General features: G+C 33.1%; 1 protein-coding gene across 13 annotated transcripts in view; it reads left to right on the top strand.

Annotated features, from left to right (window-relative positions):
* LOC136833364 (voltage-dependent calcium channel subunit alpha-2/delta-3-like) overlaps positions 1-16,498 on the top strand; it is a 590,349-nt gene that overhangs the window by 505,731 nt on the left and 68,120 nt on the right. For 7 of the 13 annotated variants that reach the window (XM_067095399.1, XM_067095401.1, XM_067095404.1 and 4 more), the window contains 5 exons: positions 42-240; positions 526-633; positions 2,002-2,118; positions 5,237-5,329; positions 10,016-10,092. In XM_067095399.1, the coding sequence (XP_066951500.1) occupies positions 42-240; positions 526-633; positions 2,002-2,118; positions 5,237-5,329; positions 10,016-10,092 (594 nt within the window). The remainder of the gene's footprint in view (positions 1-41; positions 241-525; positions 634-2,001; positions 2,119-5,236; positions 5,330-10,015; positions 10,093-16,498) is intronic. The other 6 variants (XM_067095409.1, XM_067095412.1, XM_067095413.1 and 3 more) reach the window with 3 other exon arrangements.

Below are 16,498 nucleotides of genomic sequence, written 5' to 3'. Positions count from 1 at the left end.
TGTGAAGTTATGAACTGGGCATTTTCTTTTTACTTCTGCAGCCTGTGCAAATGATTAAGTGGTCATTCAACTGGATTGTTGGGAACATCTTTTGGCTAATGGTCAAGACTCATCTTTACACACTTTGGGATCCTAATGAAGCTTGGGCCTACACCCATGTGGAGAGAGATGCCCAGTACCCAGTTGTGAATGATCCATCTCCAGATTACCCCGACCACAAGGATATATACAGTGATCCAAGTACGTATCTTTTGGCATTCCCTTGAATTTAATCCTCATTTTGCAGCACTTGTTGAAAGGGCAAATACTTTACCTTTTCAAAATGAATATCATTCATTTAATACACAGCCATTACATTTTTCTTTTCATAATAATGCTGCTGCTGAAAGGATGTGTGAGTATGTACAGTATATCAGTTACTATGACCTATCAGTCATTAAATGTATTCCGAGTTTTTACTGTTGAATTCTCAATAATGTATAATTTATGTCCATCAAAGAAAAGGTTAACATTTGTTGTATGCAGGAGTAGAAAGAGCCATACCTGATTATATGGCAGATGAAGCTACAGCAGTCGAAGAAGTAGTTGCTGATTATGAGCCTCCAGACTTCAGTGGGGATGCAGCAGAGGATGGTATTTCTTTCATAAGTTTTAGTTGACTAACCATTCTATATTCATTCTTTTATTGATCTGTAAATATGAAATCTAATAAGATACTGATGTATAATCCAAGCTTATTTTATGAAAACACTACTGTTAATACAATTTAACTCAGAGTGTTCATGGTGAGAAAATCATTTAACTGATGTAAATAATCTCTTAGCTTACCGTTTACATACCTAGTAATGGTAACCTAGTTTAAACTGTACAGCTTACAATTTATGTACCTAGTAGTAGTAACCTAGTTTGAACTGTACTAATATAACATTGACGCAAGACATTAACTGTGATAAAACTCATTTTTTATGTTTGTTATTAAGTCACTATTAGAAACCTTATTTTTAAGAAATTTCATTTGTAGCTACTTTTAAGAGGGCAAGCATTTTTGTACAGTAGATGTACAAAATTATAGGTTTTTAGGATCATTTTTCCAAGTAGAGAACAAACAGGTAGTTTATGTTATGTTATGGGAATATATGTGCAATGAATGGTAATTTAAACAGGGAAATATTAATTAACTAGGACATTTAAATTTGAAAAAGAGACATACAGGAAGTTCTTTGTGTTAGGTAAATTTCATAAAAAAATTTTTTTACTTTGCTCAAGGTTTAGGTCAGGTAACTTTATTCCACAAGATAGAAAATAGTTTGGTATAAGAGAAATTCATTCATTTGTTATGCTATAACAATAACAGGTGGTTAATAAGTCATTCAAAGTAAGGAACAGTTGATGAAAAAATGTAAATGGAGTGAGTATTACAGTAATTACACAAATTACAGGGAAAATTTTTTAATGTGGTGTAATTAAAATAATTCACTCAGGATGAGTATTGATGTTTTCTTGGTGGGTGTACAAACCTTCATTCTTTGTATTTGTCCCACTACAGAGAAAGGTTTAGCAACAGATAGGAAGCAATGAATGTATTCATGCATGTACAGTACATAAAATAGTGTAGGACAATTCACACTGAGCACATACTGTTAAATATGGATGTGCCGTGCACTATATAAAAATGTACTTTTAATGGACCACAACACATATAACACTTTTCCTTTGCTTTGTTGTTATTAGTGTATCAAAATTAAAGAGATGAAAACTTTTAAGAAATTGCAGTTAGCAGGATATGCTTCATGTATTTTGTTTATAGCCCTCTGGATTCATACAAATGGGGAACAGATCCCTCATTTTAAAAAAAATATACTTGGCAAAGGATCCTTTTTAGTCAGCAGCTTCCATGAGGATAATGCTATGATCTTTGGAAATACATTTTCAATACTTATGTTCAGGTGTTAATGATATTTCCTGTAGAACTTTTACCTTAGATTTTAGCATATTACCCAGAATCAAGCGGGGAAAGTTCAGGTGGTGGATCAGGCTCTGAGCCAGAGGAAGCCTCTGGGGAACCCCCAGTCCCAGAATATGATGTGATGGAAGTGACGGATACTTACGACACTGATGGTTGGTAAAGTTTATGAGTTATGCCTGAGCATAAAAGATATAAGTGGCAGAATGACAGTCACTTTCATTGTTTGAAGTTGCACAAGAGCATGGTGAAATTTTCAGAGTTTTTTGTCAGGAAGGTTATTGCTCTTGGACAGTTTTATGTTATGCAGAGGTTCCTCCACTCTGGGCCACTGTACTATTTCCAAAATTAACCATAATGTTTGGTTTGTGTATGAGTGGGAAGCTTTCTTTAAGAGTTTTCCTGGTTGTGTGTAATTTTGTCTCTGATGCAAACTAACAAAGGATATGTCGGCTTATTCACCCTCCCTACCAGGTGAACTGATTGAAAGTTTTCAAATCTTTTATATAGTGTTTCCATAATTTGTTATGAGGGTAAGGAAAAATTTTGCTACAGTTTTCAAAGCACAAGATTATCATACGTGACTGTGAGATTAATTAGATTAATAATTTTTAATATCCTTTAGGTTCATGTAGATTGACACATGAAGTGTCAAAGTACTGTAGGAAGGAATGATGGTGTTGAAATGCCCAGTGTGTGTGTGTGTGTGTCATGAGGTGAATTTAAAAAATTAAACTAGATAATGTGTCATGCTATGTTAATTGGTCATGGATTTAGGTAGACTTTAATCTGAATAAAATATACTAGTAGGATAGACTTACAGGTTTGTATTTTTGATAAATGGATATGTGCCAAGTGTTTTTCAGATAGTGTTTTGCCTTTACTGTGTTGTTTTATCCCTTCACCAACCGTTCCTAGTACTGTATTTTAATTTTATGTATTTTGATGAGGATGTGTGCATGAGTAAAACTCTAATCCATGGATATTAATCCAGAAGTGAATTTAATGAAGAGTTGCATATTCCTCTAAATACAAAACATTACTCCACCAACAGAGAAACTAAGATGTAAGCATTGTATAAGTATTTGTCCGTCCTAAAAAATAAAACAGAAATTTTGCATTAATATTGTTGTCATTATTATTAATTAATTAGTTCAGTAAGACCACTGTGGCTCATGCAGACACTCATAGGGCGTGCTGAAGGGATTTCTTCTCAGATGAGTTGTGAAAATAAGGCAAGATAAAGTTTAATAAAGTTGACCAACAGTGAGACCAGATGGAAGAGAGGAAAATGAAAACGCTAAAAGGAATGGAGCTGGACCAAAGGGCACCGTAAAGAACGTTTTGGTAGATTTCACCCAGGGCACATTTGTCTTAACACTTGGGCAGATTTCGTGAATGCCTTTCTTCAAGCAATTTTGATAAGATTTTTAGACTATAGAAAGTAATCCATTGACTATCTAAAAGTTTAATCTATTCAACCAAAAATACTGGTCTACCAATCATAACTGAATATTTCTTACATCTCATCTCCTTGATTGTTTTAAGTATGTCATTGCCAACATCCTCAGGTCCCCAAATTCAATATTTGGACTTGTATAGCCTATCATACATTAATTTATCTTTATTTGAGGTTTTGATAGAGACTACTTGTCCTCTGGAACTTGCTCTATGCCTTAGGAAGTCCAGGAGTAAAATAAGGAATAAGAATATTGCAGTCTCTTTCCCATTAAGACCAAACAGTGGCACAAAACCAGCTTTAAAAAAATCGGTAACAAGAGTTATAATAGAAGCAATGTTAATTGACATATTTTGTTCTTATAATTTTTGAGTCAGAGGATTTTGGTCAATATTGTTTTATTCCGATATATTGCCTATGTTATTCATTTTGCATATAGAGTGCTGGAGAACTTCCTTGGGTGACATCTGTATGTCTACTAATTTTTTTAACTTGTCTCTGAAATTAATCACTAAAGGATGACAAGAGCCAGGTGCCAGATTTAGAAACGTTTGTACACAAATTAAACTTCTCAATGCTCATCTTTGTGAATTTCTAGCCACATGTTGAAGCCATCGCTTACTGAAACCTCATTCCAGTGAGAAAGAATTTGCTCAGATCATTGCTAAATTTCTTAGCAGCCACATTGTCTGGTAATAACTTCTAGTTATCTTGTTTTTATATTGATTGAGTCCTTTGTAAGCTGCACATTACTTCCTGGCTTTTAATACTTTCTGCTAAGGAAGTGTTGATCGCTGATATTTTATTTATATTGTTAAAGGTAAGGATGTTTAAATATAACAAGACATAATTTGAGGGCATTGTTATTTTTGGATTACAGTACTTTGTTCACTAAATAACTCCAAGATCATTGTAAGTTGTTAATGAATTTGCTAAATTTTCTATGGATATCTCCCAACTCACATGTGCAAGGACTAAGATTGATGACCTTGCTGGCTTCTGTAAATCATTTCTGAAATTTTTTAAGACATCCCATATTGAGTGTTATGAGTGTTGCATGATGTTAACAGCTGAAAATGGAAGATATACCTTGATGACATTGGTTAAAACCTAACATATTCTCAAGAGTGACAATGGATGAGGAGAGACCTCTTCATTTTTCACTATTTTCTCTAGTTATTTGCTAGGCAAGGACAGTTGGTTTACAAAAGCTGTGCACTGCAAGATATTGGAATCACTTTCCTTTAGAGGGTCTGGCTATTTCATTTCAAGATTTTCCAAAATACAAGAATTATTTACTGTCTGCAGTGGGGAAAATAAATTTGGAAATGTGGCTGTAGCTTACTGGTGATAATTTTGAAAAGCCATTTTTTTTTTCACTCAACAAGGCAATCATAAAAGTAATAATTATCATAATTTATGGTGAGAAGTTTCAGAGATATGTTCACACTTTAGTTAACTTTGTCTTTGTGGAGTATAATAGATAAAGTAGAACTCTGCATATGTAGAGGTTTTACATCCCAGTTGCCTAAGAGATAAGGATTGTATTAAAAGTAATTCTATCATCCTAACTGTGATAATAGATCTAATCCGAATCTACTATTTTTAATATATTGTGTGTAATGCATATTCTTAGCATAATATTCACTCAGAACTAACAATTTATTTTCTAATGTACAAACTATGAGTGTATGAAAAAATTAATTTTACAAAAAAAATTTAATTATTCTTAATTTTTATGTAGTCATTTCATGTGATCATCATATTCTTAGACTTTTGAGGGTTTGAAATGTTTTCATCTTCAACCTGGACAGTTGGGAGTGGATCGGGTGATGGAGACGCAGATCCTGAAGCTGTTTTAACAGACTATGACGACATTCTGGAAGAGATTTATGATGATATTGACGGTATATAGAGACATTTATTTATGTGCAAACCCTGTTTGACCCAAGTAATTAAAAGCAGTGAGTTTTCCCATAAATTCTTAAGACCTGAGTGTTTAACTTTTTACTAAACAGTATCTTCTCATGCTGAGTCAGATTGGCTAATACATTTTTTGTAAGAAGTATTTTTTTAGCCCTGGAATGGATCTATTTATAACCTTCACTTAATGTCCCTGACACCCAGTGAATTTACTAATCTTTGTAATTTAAGGTTTTTTCCAGAGGAATTGCAGTTGGCTGCTTTTGAATACAGTATTTCTGTGATTAATTTATGATTTTTTGCCAATTGGTACATTGGAGTGATCTCACTTAAACAGTTCTGTTTTACTGTAGAATAACAGTTTGAGTTATATCACAAGTAAGTTAGTACTAATATGATAACCAGTCTGTGATTTTCAGTGACCACATATAGTGACATTTTCAATGTGATGTATGCACAGTGTTGTGTGATACAACTTTAGTTGTAATTAAGCCCATGTCTGACGATTTTCGTTGTGCTGACCTCACTGATATTGGTTGTATTGTGCTTAACAACATTGTCTTAATTTTTGTACATTATTTATCTCCAGCCCTGCTGTGTGTGCGCATGGTTACAGACTTTTAAACAATGTCCATTGTATGTATCTGTATTGCAGTTTAATGATTGTGCAGTTTTTGAGAATATTTAGGTTGCAACAAAAACTATGTTTTATAGAAAACAAAATTTTCATAGAGTAGATAAGTAACAAAAATTTCAGGTTGAAATATAACTATTCAATCTGTGGAATGCTGTTCTTTAGCTATACTCAGATACATGAGATTAATAGTAAACAGATTACACCTTGTTAAAAAAATTTTGAACTGCAAACACAGAAGTTTATTAGTTAGCTCTTATAATCGCAAGTATACTGTAGTTTTAAAAGGTTGGTTATACAGTATTACAATGGCATGCACTATTAGCTGTAGTTGTGTAGTACCATGAAGTGTAAGCATTCCACTTATTGGTATTTGCCATCTGTAAACTGGAATCATATTCCCTCTATATTTATTTATCAGCTCTCAGAGTATTTTTAGATCATTGAATCTTTTATGAACTGCAGCTAATAGTAGCTTATGCACTGAAATGTGTCTTGATGACAATGTCATTACTTTGCTTAAGTGGCTGCATTTAAGCAGTTTGATAGATTTGTGTCTTGTGGGAACTTTCCAAACACTAGGCAGAGCAATTATCTCTTGTATAAAGAGATAATTGCATTTGAAAATGCTTGACATATTCTGTTTGGGTAGTCAGTCTTTTATTATTAGCAATGCTGAAATATTAATTCCCAAATTTAGTAATAGGTGCCCTTGATTATTATTTGCAAGTTTGCCGAATTGCAGGCTTTTTCCTCCAAACTTTCACATAAACCTACTTTTAAAGGCTCCACCTTTTGGAGCTCTTCCTTTCGGCAATCTGCTGGTTGTATTGACTTTGGAGTACAATACTTACTAGTTTTTTCATGATATGTTCTTTTAGTGTATTTTAAAAATGACTGCCTTATATTTTAACGTCACCAGGATAATTTAATGTAAATTATCTCAAGACAATGGAAATGTTCTTCTGAGAATGAGTATTTTTTAATAATTATAATGAAAAATGTTCCTTTAGAGTAATTACAGATTTTATCAAAATACGATTTACAGCTCACATTTGAAACTACCTGTACTCACCATATGTTCCGGACTTCAAAGTTATATTACTTTCAAAAATTGTACAACTTAATGTATGCATTTGCAAGATTTGGATTTTAGTACCATAGCAGATATTGGCAATCTTTTGAGAGATTTTAAGAGGAAGCAGGTGCTGGTGCATCTCTGCCAAAATTTGTTCATACTAAAAAGTGAGTCATTTACCAAGACTAATGGATTACTGAGCAGTTCTTTAGCTGAGAAGAACAGGTAATAGTTGACATGGTGCTATGACATTTGGACAGTGAATCCTTCACTTATACTGATGGAACATTGGATACTGTTTTTGAAATGCAGCAGTTGTTTCTGTCCTTGAAATTGAGTAGGTTGTGAATGTTTTGCCTAAAGTGCTAGGGCAGTCGATATTTCGTTTTTTTTTTTTTTTTTTAGACAGTAACACCCAGTAAACAGAGAGGACATCACTGGCATATAAGGAACTTTTTGATATATTTAGTTAACAGTGCGTAGCATTTGCCAGGTGGAATGATGCTAAGATTTGTTAAGTTCTTCATTTTTACTTGTCACTTTTTCTTCATGACTTCTGCATGCAGTCTTAGCACCAGCTATCCATATAGTAGTTGGCTACCTAAGGCCCCATGCAACCTTTGAAATACCATAGTTCCATCTTCTGTCAGCTGCTGTCTTTTATATTAAGTAATCAGTATAGCAGCAATTAATGTTTTTTGTGTTGCTACATGAAAAGCCATTTTTGCTGTAGAATCTGTTAATGTATGGGATTCTAAACCCATCTAGGTTACAATTTATGGGACTATATCAGTTCCAAAGGTTTATGTTGATGTGGAATTATAAGAATCAATGAATGTTAATTAATAGAAATACTATAGTTTCATTTTCAACATAGCCTTTTGTTTTATGAGAGTTTTTTTTCTAAACTTTCACTGCAAATGGTTTGGACATTTTGTTTTTTGTAAAAAAAAAACCTTGTACTGTTTCTCCACATATAGGGCTGGCCTAGGAGACTTTCTGAAATAGAACAAGTGAAATTGCAGTAATAACACCATTAGAAGTTGAATAGCTGTATGTGTATGCAAATTAAAAATGAATGAAAAGGTCCTTCATTATTTATTGATTATATTATGTAAGAAAATAATTAGTCAGATAGAGCATTCCTGCTTTTCAGGAAATTTGGTGAAATGTTTCAAGCTGCATCATTTCTAAGTTGTCAGAGAATATATGTAGCACTTCACCCGACCCGTATCCTCTCTTCACTGATTTAGTAGGGATAGTCCTGTTTAAGATAGTAGTTATCTTTTTCTCTATAACCTCTCTGACCCCTAAGCTTAGGTCTTTAGATTTCCAGCGCTGTGAAATCATTACATGTGAAAGTTGCAGTTGTCTGTCACAAGTTTCCCAGGGACATAAAAAATATCCAGGCATATACAGTATCTTGTTTTTTTTTTCTTTATTAGTATACAGTATTTCATTCCTTGTGAAATATGCATTTTATATTTCATGTGTAGAGTAGTATATATAGTGTATATTATCATTATCTTTGTTCAGTATTCAGTTAATTTCAGCAGATGAAAGTATATTTACTTTATCCATTATATATTTCCACATATAAAACGACCTTTAAATACTAAAATTCACTTCCTATAAATTGGGGTCGTCTTATACTAATCAAACCTCAAATTTTAAGTAATGTTTATTGGTAGGCTAGCCTTGGCCTCAGTGCAATAACCACCGACATACATGGAAAGATTCACATTATGAAATAAACTGATAATAGAGGTAATAAAACCATTTTACCTTATATATTATTGACATATTTGAGAAATAATTCCATATCAATGAAATCAACTTTTATTTAAGCGAGCCCAGTTAAGAAAATGTAAACATTGAGTTATGGTTGTGCTCACAGCAACTTTATCTTTTGGTAGCCTTTCAGAAATTTTAAGGGTAGTGTAATTACGGTAGTAATAACATTTAGGATAGCATGGTATTTGTTTTTCATTAAAAAATAACACAATTTTGGATTGCAGTACACACAACTATTTAGAACAATTCAGTCATATGAACGATAATATGTACGATAATTATCATACATTATCGTATTGTTTTTAGGGGTGTTTGTGATTGGCGATGAAACGTAAACAAAGCAATGATTTCCCTTTTAGGCGACGTGTGTGGGAAAAACATGATATAGAGTCGGCTTTGTTATTTAATTTATTTTGAATTTCTAAGGATACAGTAAGTAAAACAGCATTTGTAATAACATCATCTTTACATAACCAAAAGCTAGCCTATACACAGATGGTTTTTGTAATTTAGCAGTCGTCTTATACTACAGATAGACAAATTCATGAAAATTTGCTATCATCTTGTCAAAAGGTCGTCTTATACACTGAAATATACGGCATATTCACATTTGTATATAATTTAGTTGGGGAAGGATTTTGAAAAGTTCATTCTAAACAGGACTTTTATGTTGATGATGGAGGTTGTTTTGGCAGTGAAAAAGCAATTTTAGTTTTGAGTTTCATGAAGTTTTAGGATTCAGATTTCTATTTAGAGCAAGCCTCAATACTGTATGTAGAACATTTTGTGTTTTGTGTGTGTATATTGCCTTGCTCCTGAAAATTAGGGCAACCATTATGTTAATGATTTCATGATTGGAAATATTGCTTAAATTTACTCCCTTGCACAGTGAACCTGGGATTTTATGCATTTTTTTTTCCTTGGTTTTTTTTTAAATTGGCCAGTTGGTGAATCTGGAGTTATTGTAATTCAGTCTATCAACATGTTTTATTTTCCATTTCAGGAAATGTTTGTTCTCTGAAAATTATTCTTTAAAAGGCACTCTTAGTGAAGTGAATTATTTTTTTGATGAAAAGCTTTTCCTTATAGATTAAATACTTCTTTAGATGTAAAATGAATTTCATACTGTAAATCCTGGAGTTTACAAACAGCTTTTACTTTCAGGTAGCTTTCCAGATGACAGTGAGCCATACGAGGATTACGACAATGTGGAAAAATCTGTTGCTTTCCCCAGCCTGGAGGTAATATTTCAGTGCATGCATACTAGTGTTCCTTCAGCCCTTCATCTATTGTTTCAACTCATTTCTCTCACTTCCTCATTTGCCATTAACATGAAACTTTCATGTTGCTGAAATCTGTCTTTTTTAACTTTTAACTGTCATGCAGTATACAACTTTCTTCAGTAACACATACTTTACCTTTGTGTTTCTTTTCAGTGAGTAGTGAGTGTGGCAGTTGCTATCCTTTTTATGTCCTCCATCTCTTACTGGCATCTTTCTTCCAGTATCTTTGGCTGTGAACTTCTCTTTCTCTCTCTCTTTTTTTTTTTAGGAAGTGGAACAGCTGATGTGCCTTCCTTTTAATACATTTTATCTTGTCATGTATCATCATAACCCTGGATGAGCTGGTTTTAAGACAATCTTCCAGTGCATAATAAAATATCAGCATTCAAGCTATCTATACAGAGGTCAGGTACTTAAAGTGCTGAATGGTTCATGTTTATATATAGAATGCCGTTCTGGATAAAAACTTGTATTTTCAGCCAGTCAAAAATACTACATATTTTGCTACTGTACTGTTCTTTGTAACATTGACAAAACAGATGGTAGTCTCAGATCATGCAGAAGTTTGAAAATATAATTGCAACAAAGTCCTTATAAGAATTCTAAGACTAACCTCAGTCAACATGCTGTCCTTTATTATTGGTATTAGATAATCATTCTGTGGGCTGTTGACTGCTAATTACTTTATTAGGGTAATGATACCCTTCTTAATGACATATCAGTGATTAATAATCCTACTCTGAATGAAGTTCACCAACTCACAATTTGAGGCCGAGCTTTCGTTTCCCCTTTTTCCCCCCCTCAGTTTTTGTCTGAGATTCATTGCAAAAGGAATTATAAAAATGAAAACAAATGAAAATTATATGCATATATGGTGTGTGAACTTACATATAAATGCATGGTAAATAAATACCAACACACTTGATATAGTTCATGTCTGCTATAGCGCATGAATCTTATTGAAATATGATTAGATGGATAAATAACATTCATGTAAGCCATTTGTGCACTTCAGTTAGTCTGCTCTCTAACCAAGACTCCATGTTGACAGAAGGCTTTTGTATTCTTAAAAACAAAAAGACAAGAATGAAATACTAAAAATGATTTAGAGCTAAAATTCCACTTGAATTTGATACCAAGAACTTGATCTGAGACTTAATTTTCTGTTGTTACATTATATATATATATATATATATATATATATATATATATATATATATATATATATTATATATATATATATATATATATATATATATATATATATATATATATATATATATATATATATATATATATATATATATATATATATATATATTTATATATATATATACTTATAAAACTTGTTATAGAAGAAATCAGAATTAAGGCATCTTCTTTTTCATACTTAGGCCCCTGTGATAGTAACTGACCTTTGTATAAAAATCGTAAAGCATGCAACACATGCCATAAATTTTGTTAATATTTTCAAAGGAAGCTATGTAGCATGGAATTACAGAAGCAGAGTGAACGGTGAAACCAACAGTAGGTGCTGTAGGTTGAAGGATTAAAGATGTCATGCCTTACTCTATTCACGTTTAGGAAATGGAAGGTGGTTTAGAATATCAGAATTATTCATTGCCTACGACTCATTAGGAAGATAAAGTAGCTTCATGAGTAGAACAGTTAACAGTTAAAAATCACACCTATTACAGGTAGTGCTATGATTTGATTCCAACACACCTTGTTCTCATAAAATTTTTGTAATGGGACACTTTGTCTATAGATTTTGGTAAAGGATGTTGTGTCATTTATTACTGTGGCATTTAACACTTTTTGTTCAAGATAAAAAATTGCTTGCTAATTACACAAAGATAAGGTAATAAATATTGCACTATAAATCTTTGCTGACTTTGCATTAGATTGTAGGCTTTGATGTTTTGCATAATTACCTCACCAGGGGGTTTTTTGTGAAATCTAGCAATAGAATGATCCATTTTTGAAATGCTGTAACTAAGCAGAATGCTGCTCTTGGAGCATATTAGTTCATGGGAAATATTCATAAAAAATGCGGAAGTATGTTATTTTTTATAATCAAAATACTGTTTTTGATACAAACTCATTTCTTATAGTACCCGTTTCATTTTTCACAAAATGTTCCTAAACAAAAATTTTTCAATGGGAGAAGTACTGTGGTAGGTGAGTACTGAGCATGCAATGTCAGATCTGTTGGTTTTGAACAATCCAGTCATTCTTTTTATAGCAAGGACATATACTGGGTTGGTACTGAAAAAAATATATTCTGAAAAAATTACATTTTGTGTAGCAAACCCATTATCTGTAGTGCCCAAATCTTTGATAGATAGGAGGGATCAAATTAACAAGAACCCAGACTTTTAATGTAGAAGTATCTTGTGGTGTGAGATAAGAGATAAAGGGAAGTACGTAATTCACTGTCAAGGGCCTGTAGAGCAGGTATCTTCCAGGGAAATACCATAAGTGCAAGATATCTACAAACTATATGAACCGAGACTGAAATGTCTCTTTCATGCCAAACTCTATGTGGTTGTAATGGAAGGGGAAATAGGCATAACAAGGTATACAATGTTTTGACACAGATACAGATAACTCTGGAAGTCAACATACGTCAGGGTGCCACAGTGGGAGAATCTTAAATATGTAGATTACCTTCCCTAAAATTTCACAAACATCATCTTATAACTCCAAGAATCTAGTATTAAAATTATATTAATCCCTGAGATACGTTTAGGAGTTAAGGATGTGGCTATGGCTCTTAATTAACTCATTTATTGTAACCCTGACTTGAGTGGCTTTGCCACCCATCACTGTAGTGTATGCCCTTGATGTTACCTTCCTAAGCCAGAACAAAGATTAATCTCTGGTGATCTGCATTTCTGACATTTCTAGTGGTCAGGAATACTCCAAATGTACCTTCCCTGGAATTTATATTTCTGTGAAGATGCAGATGTGGAGCTCTAACCAGTGCTCTGTCTTGATAATACACCACAAGAGATGGAATGTAAAGATACATTAGAACAGTCTCCCCTTTCTTAGTTTTGGGTCTTCACAATAAAGTCTGGGATGAAAGAAAGGCCTATAGACCTCAACCTTCTGTGTGCATTGACCTCACTGAACAATGCACACATCCGAAAACAAGCATTACTGGAGATTGAATGTTCTGCCATCAAATGTCTTTTATGAATCCTCTGAAACTGGATATACAGTAAGTGACTGTCCAATTGAACTGGCTGTAAGGATCTGCCATAGAATGGCAGGAGAACTGGAATTCCTACAGAACATATCAAAAGAGAGAACAGTCTGGATTCTGTCCTTTGGCAAAACAAACTGGAGCCCCAACTGTATCATATCTGAGCTGCCATCTCAGTCTATTCTGTTCTTGTGTGCCCAGATTGCCAGTGGCATCAGAAGGTTTGTGAATACTTTACCACCTGCAAAGCAGTGGCTAGTCCAAATCATAGTACTACCTTGTACTGGAAATCTTCCCCACCTGCACCTGGGGTCTGGGTGTGCAGAAGCATGGAGATGCTATCAGCCAAAAAATAACAGTTTTATCAGCTGCAGTCTTCTTTACTGACGGTCACCTTATTAATCCGAAATAATCATTGGATGTAATATATAAATAATGTAAAAGTCACGGAAAACCAAGAAAAAGGGAAGAGGGTTGACCTTATCATAACTCAAGTCCGAAAAATAACATGCGTGTAAGCACGGTCAAACGAATAGTAACCTGATTGGCAGGTTAGAACTGATGGCTCTGACCATACATGTACAGTACTTGCCTACCATGGTACCACTTCCTCTTGAGAAAAGAAAATTTTTGAGAACATTTCATGACAAATGAAATGAGCACCATAAGTACAGTATTTGTTGTGAAACAACTCATTATTTGTTCTAATTAATGTATGAAAGTTGATATATGAATTGTAGTGGTTAGAATTGTTATTCAATTTGAGGGATATTATTGTAAATTTATTCTTTTTAATTTTTTAATATACATACAAACCCTTATTTTACATATGCCATGTATTTTAGCTGGAGGTCCCTTGTGGAAAATGTTGCCCGTTTAATTTCATAACGCTAATGATCCAGGTGGGAATATGTGTGTCAGGACAGTGACCAAATTATTGTCCAGTTTATTCGTTCTATTTTTGTGAAATGGAATGGTTGATCTTCCTTTTGTTTTCAGGAAGAGATTGTTTTTAACTGCTATTTCTTAAATATAACAACATCCTTTCTCTTCAAGTCACCTCATATAATATAGTAAAATTGATAGATTTTGTCTCTCATTCTTCAGTTCTAAATGTTTTACAGACAGTGACACTGCATCTGTGTTTAGATAATACAAAATTAAAGTAGTTGCCTTCAGTGTAGGTGGGGGTTTTAACTGCATTTCATTGTCAGTTAGTGAAGTTTGCTAATGCTAACGTGAGGAGAAAATTGGATATTATTGAACATGCTCTTGTAGAACGTATTTAACAAACAGGATGTTATTTTGATGTGTTAGCCTAGTTGTGTGGCTCAGAAGTTTATCTGTAGTTAATATACATTACTTAAAAGACAAGATAAGAAAAATGAAAACCTTTGTGTACATGAAGACATGATAGTTGCTAGGGTCTTCTAAGGATCTGTTAAGTGGATAGTGTCTTTAACTTCCAGCAGCTACATAAAATGTTTCTAGGGATGAGAGATAAGGAAAGGAACATCATCATGATGTGTTGGTGACAGACCTCTTATGTAGACAAAGGTTTTTTGATGTGATGTCAACAGACATCTTATGTAGACAAAGGTTATTTTTGGGGGGGTTGTAACTATTTTTATTGAAAACTTCATTTGGTAAGCCCTAGTTTGTAAATAATACAATTACTGTATCCTGACATATCAGGATACAACAGCATTTAACCTACAAAACTACAACACCTTGATGGTAGTCTGGACTGCCAAGAGTAGGTCCTAACTACAAATGTCACCTCCAAGAACATGAAAGAAACCATCACAATTGTACAGCCTATAAAATTTCCCAACATTATTTCCTTAACTCAGAAAATGGAGGTCCAACAAAATCTCTGATGTTTCACTGATAATTCAAGAAATTACCACTTGTACCAAGTCTGCTCTAACTACACTAAAAATACAAACCTACATAACTTGAATGCCAGTGGCTGAAGTTTATTCAAGGAATCTCAGGACATGATCTTCTGACCCTGTAATTAGTATGCTAATGATGTTTTACCATGGCATATTGGTTACTGTCTACAAAAGTTTTTCTTGAAGGTCTTTCAACTAAACCTGTCATCAGTAGAAAGCTGTGTAATTGTTTTTGTTGACCACATGTTGACAAATTATTTTTGCTCCATAGACTCCCCTTTATGAGTGTGGTTGTGTACATGTTTTACATTCTTTTCAATTATGATTAGATGTTGTTTCAGTAAGTTGAAAAGGGTGTTAGGTGTCAACTACTGGAATGTAGAGTATAGCCATCTAACTTTTCATTCTTGACTTGCCTTTTGGACTGTCTTCATTTCCAGTCTGCTATTCAGCAAATATTTGTGTATACAGTATGTACAAAAAAAGCTCAATTTTTTTATAACAATTTTCATAACAGAAACTTACATTTTTTGCAAAATTTGCCATTTCATTCCCTTTGATATTTTACTGGACGTAATAATAATGACAATAACCTGTCATTGAATGACATGTTTTACCACATTGCATTAAGAAATGACAGTATTAAAATGCAGATCTTAAATTTTTTTGTTATTTATTAGAGATTGCTATTACATTGGGGGTTTCTAGGTAGTTCCTAATTTTGGTGTTATTAGTTTTGATGTTTCTTTAGTTTTGATCTCTACCATTCTTATGAGTTGTTTGAAACACTTTTATACGTAGTGGTATCTAGTATTCTCAAAACAGTTTTCTGTTGTTGCATAGAAAAATAAACCATTGGTTTCCATTTGTCAATTTCATCTTTATCTATTTTTAAAAACAGGAAATACTGAGCCTCTAAATAGATAACAGCTCATAGCATAAGTTTTAATATTACAGTATACAGTTTTATGGTTTTTTACAGAGGTTCCTGTAAAATTCAGAATAAAGAAGTTTGTGTATATTGTTAATTGTTTACATTGACTGCTTATGACTCGTTAGTTTTTTGCTTAAATATTTTTCTTTTGGTTTTTGGTGTGATTGGTATGCAGTTTTCACTGGTGCCCTCAACTTAATTATCTATTACGAGGAAAGTATCCCCTCTTTGTTTCTTTTATACAAGAGTAAAGGGTAAACAGTTGTCACACTGATAAAGCAATAATTATAAACCTAGAGACAGAAACACAGAAAGCTAGAT

The sequence above is a fragment of the Macrobrachium rosenbergii genome, chromosome 51 (assembly GCF_040412425.1).
Source record: "Macrobrachium rosenbergii isolate ZJJX-2024 chromosome 51, ASM4041242v1, whole genome shotgun sequence".
NCBI lineage: Eukaryota > Metazoa > Arthropoda > Malacostraca > Decapoda > Palaemonidae > Macrobrachium > Macrobrachium rosenbergii.
This window is presented reverse-complemented; position numbering and strand designations above follow the sequence as displayed.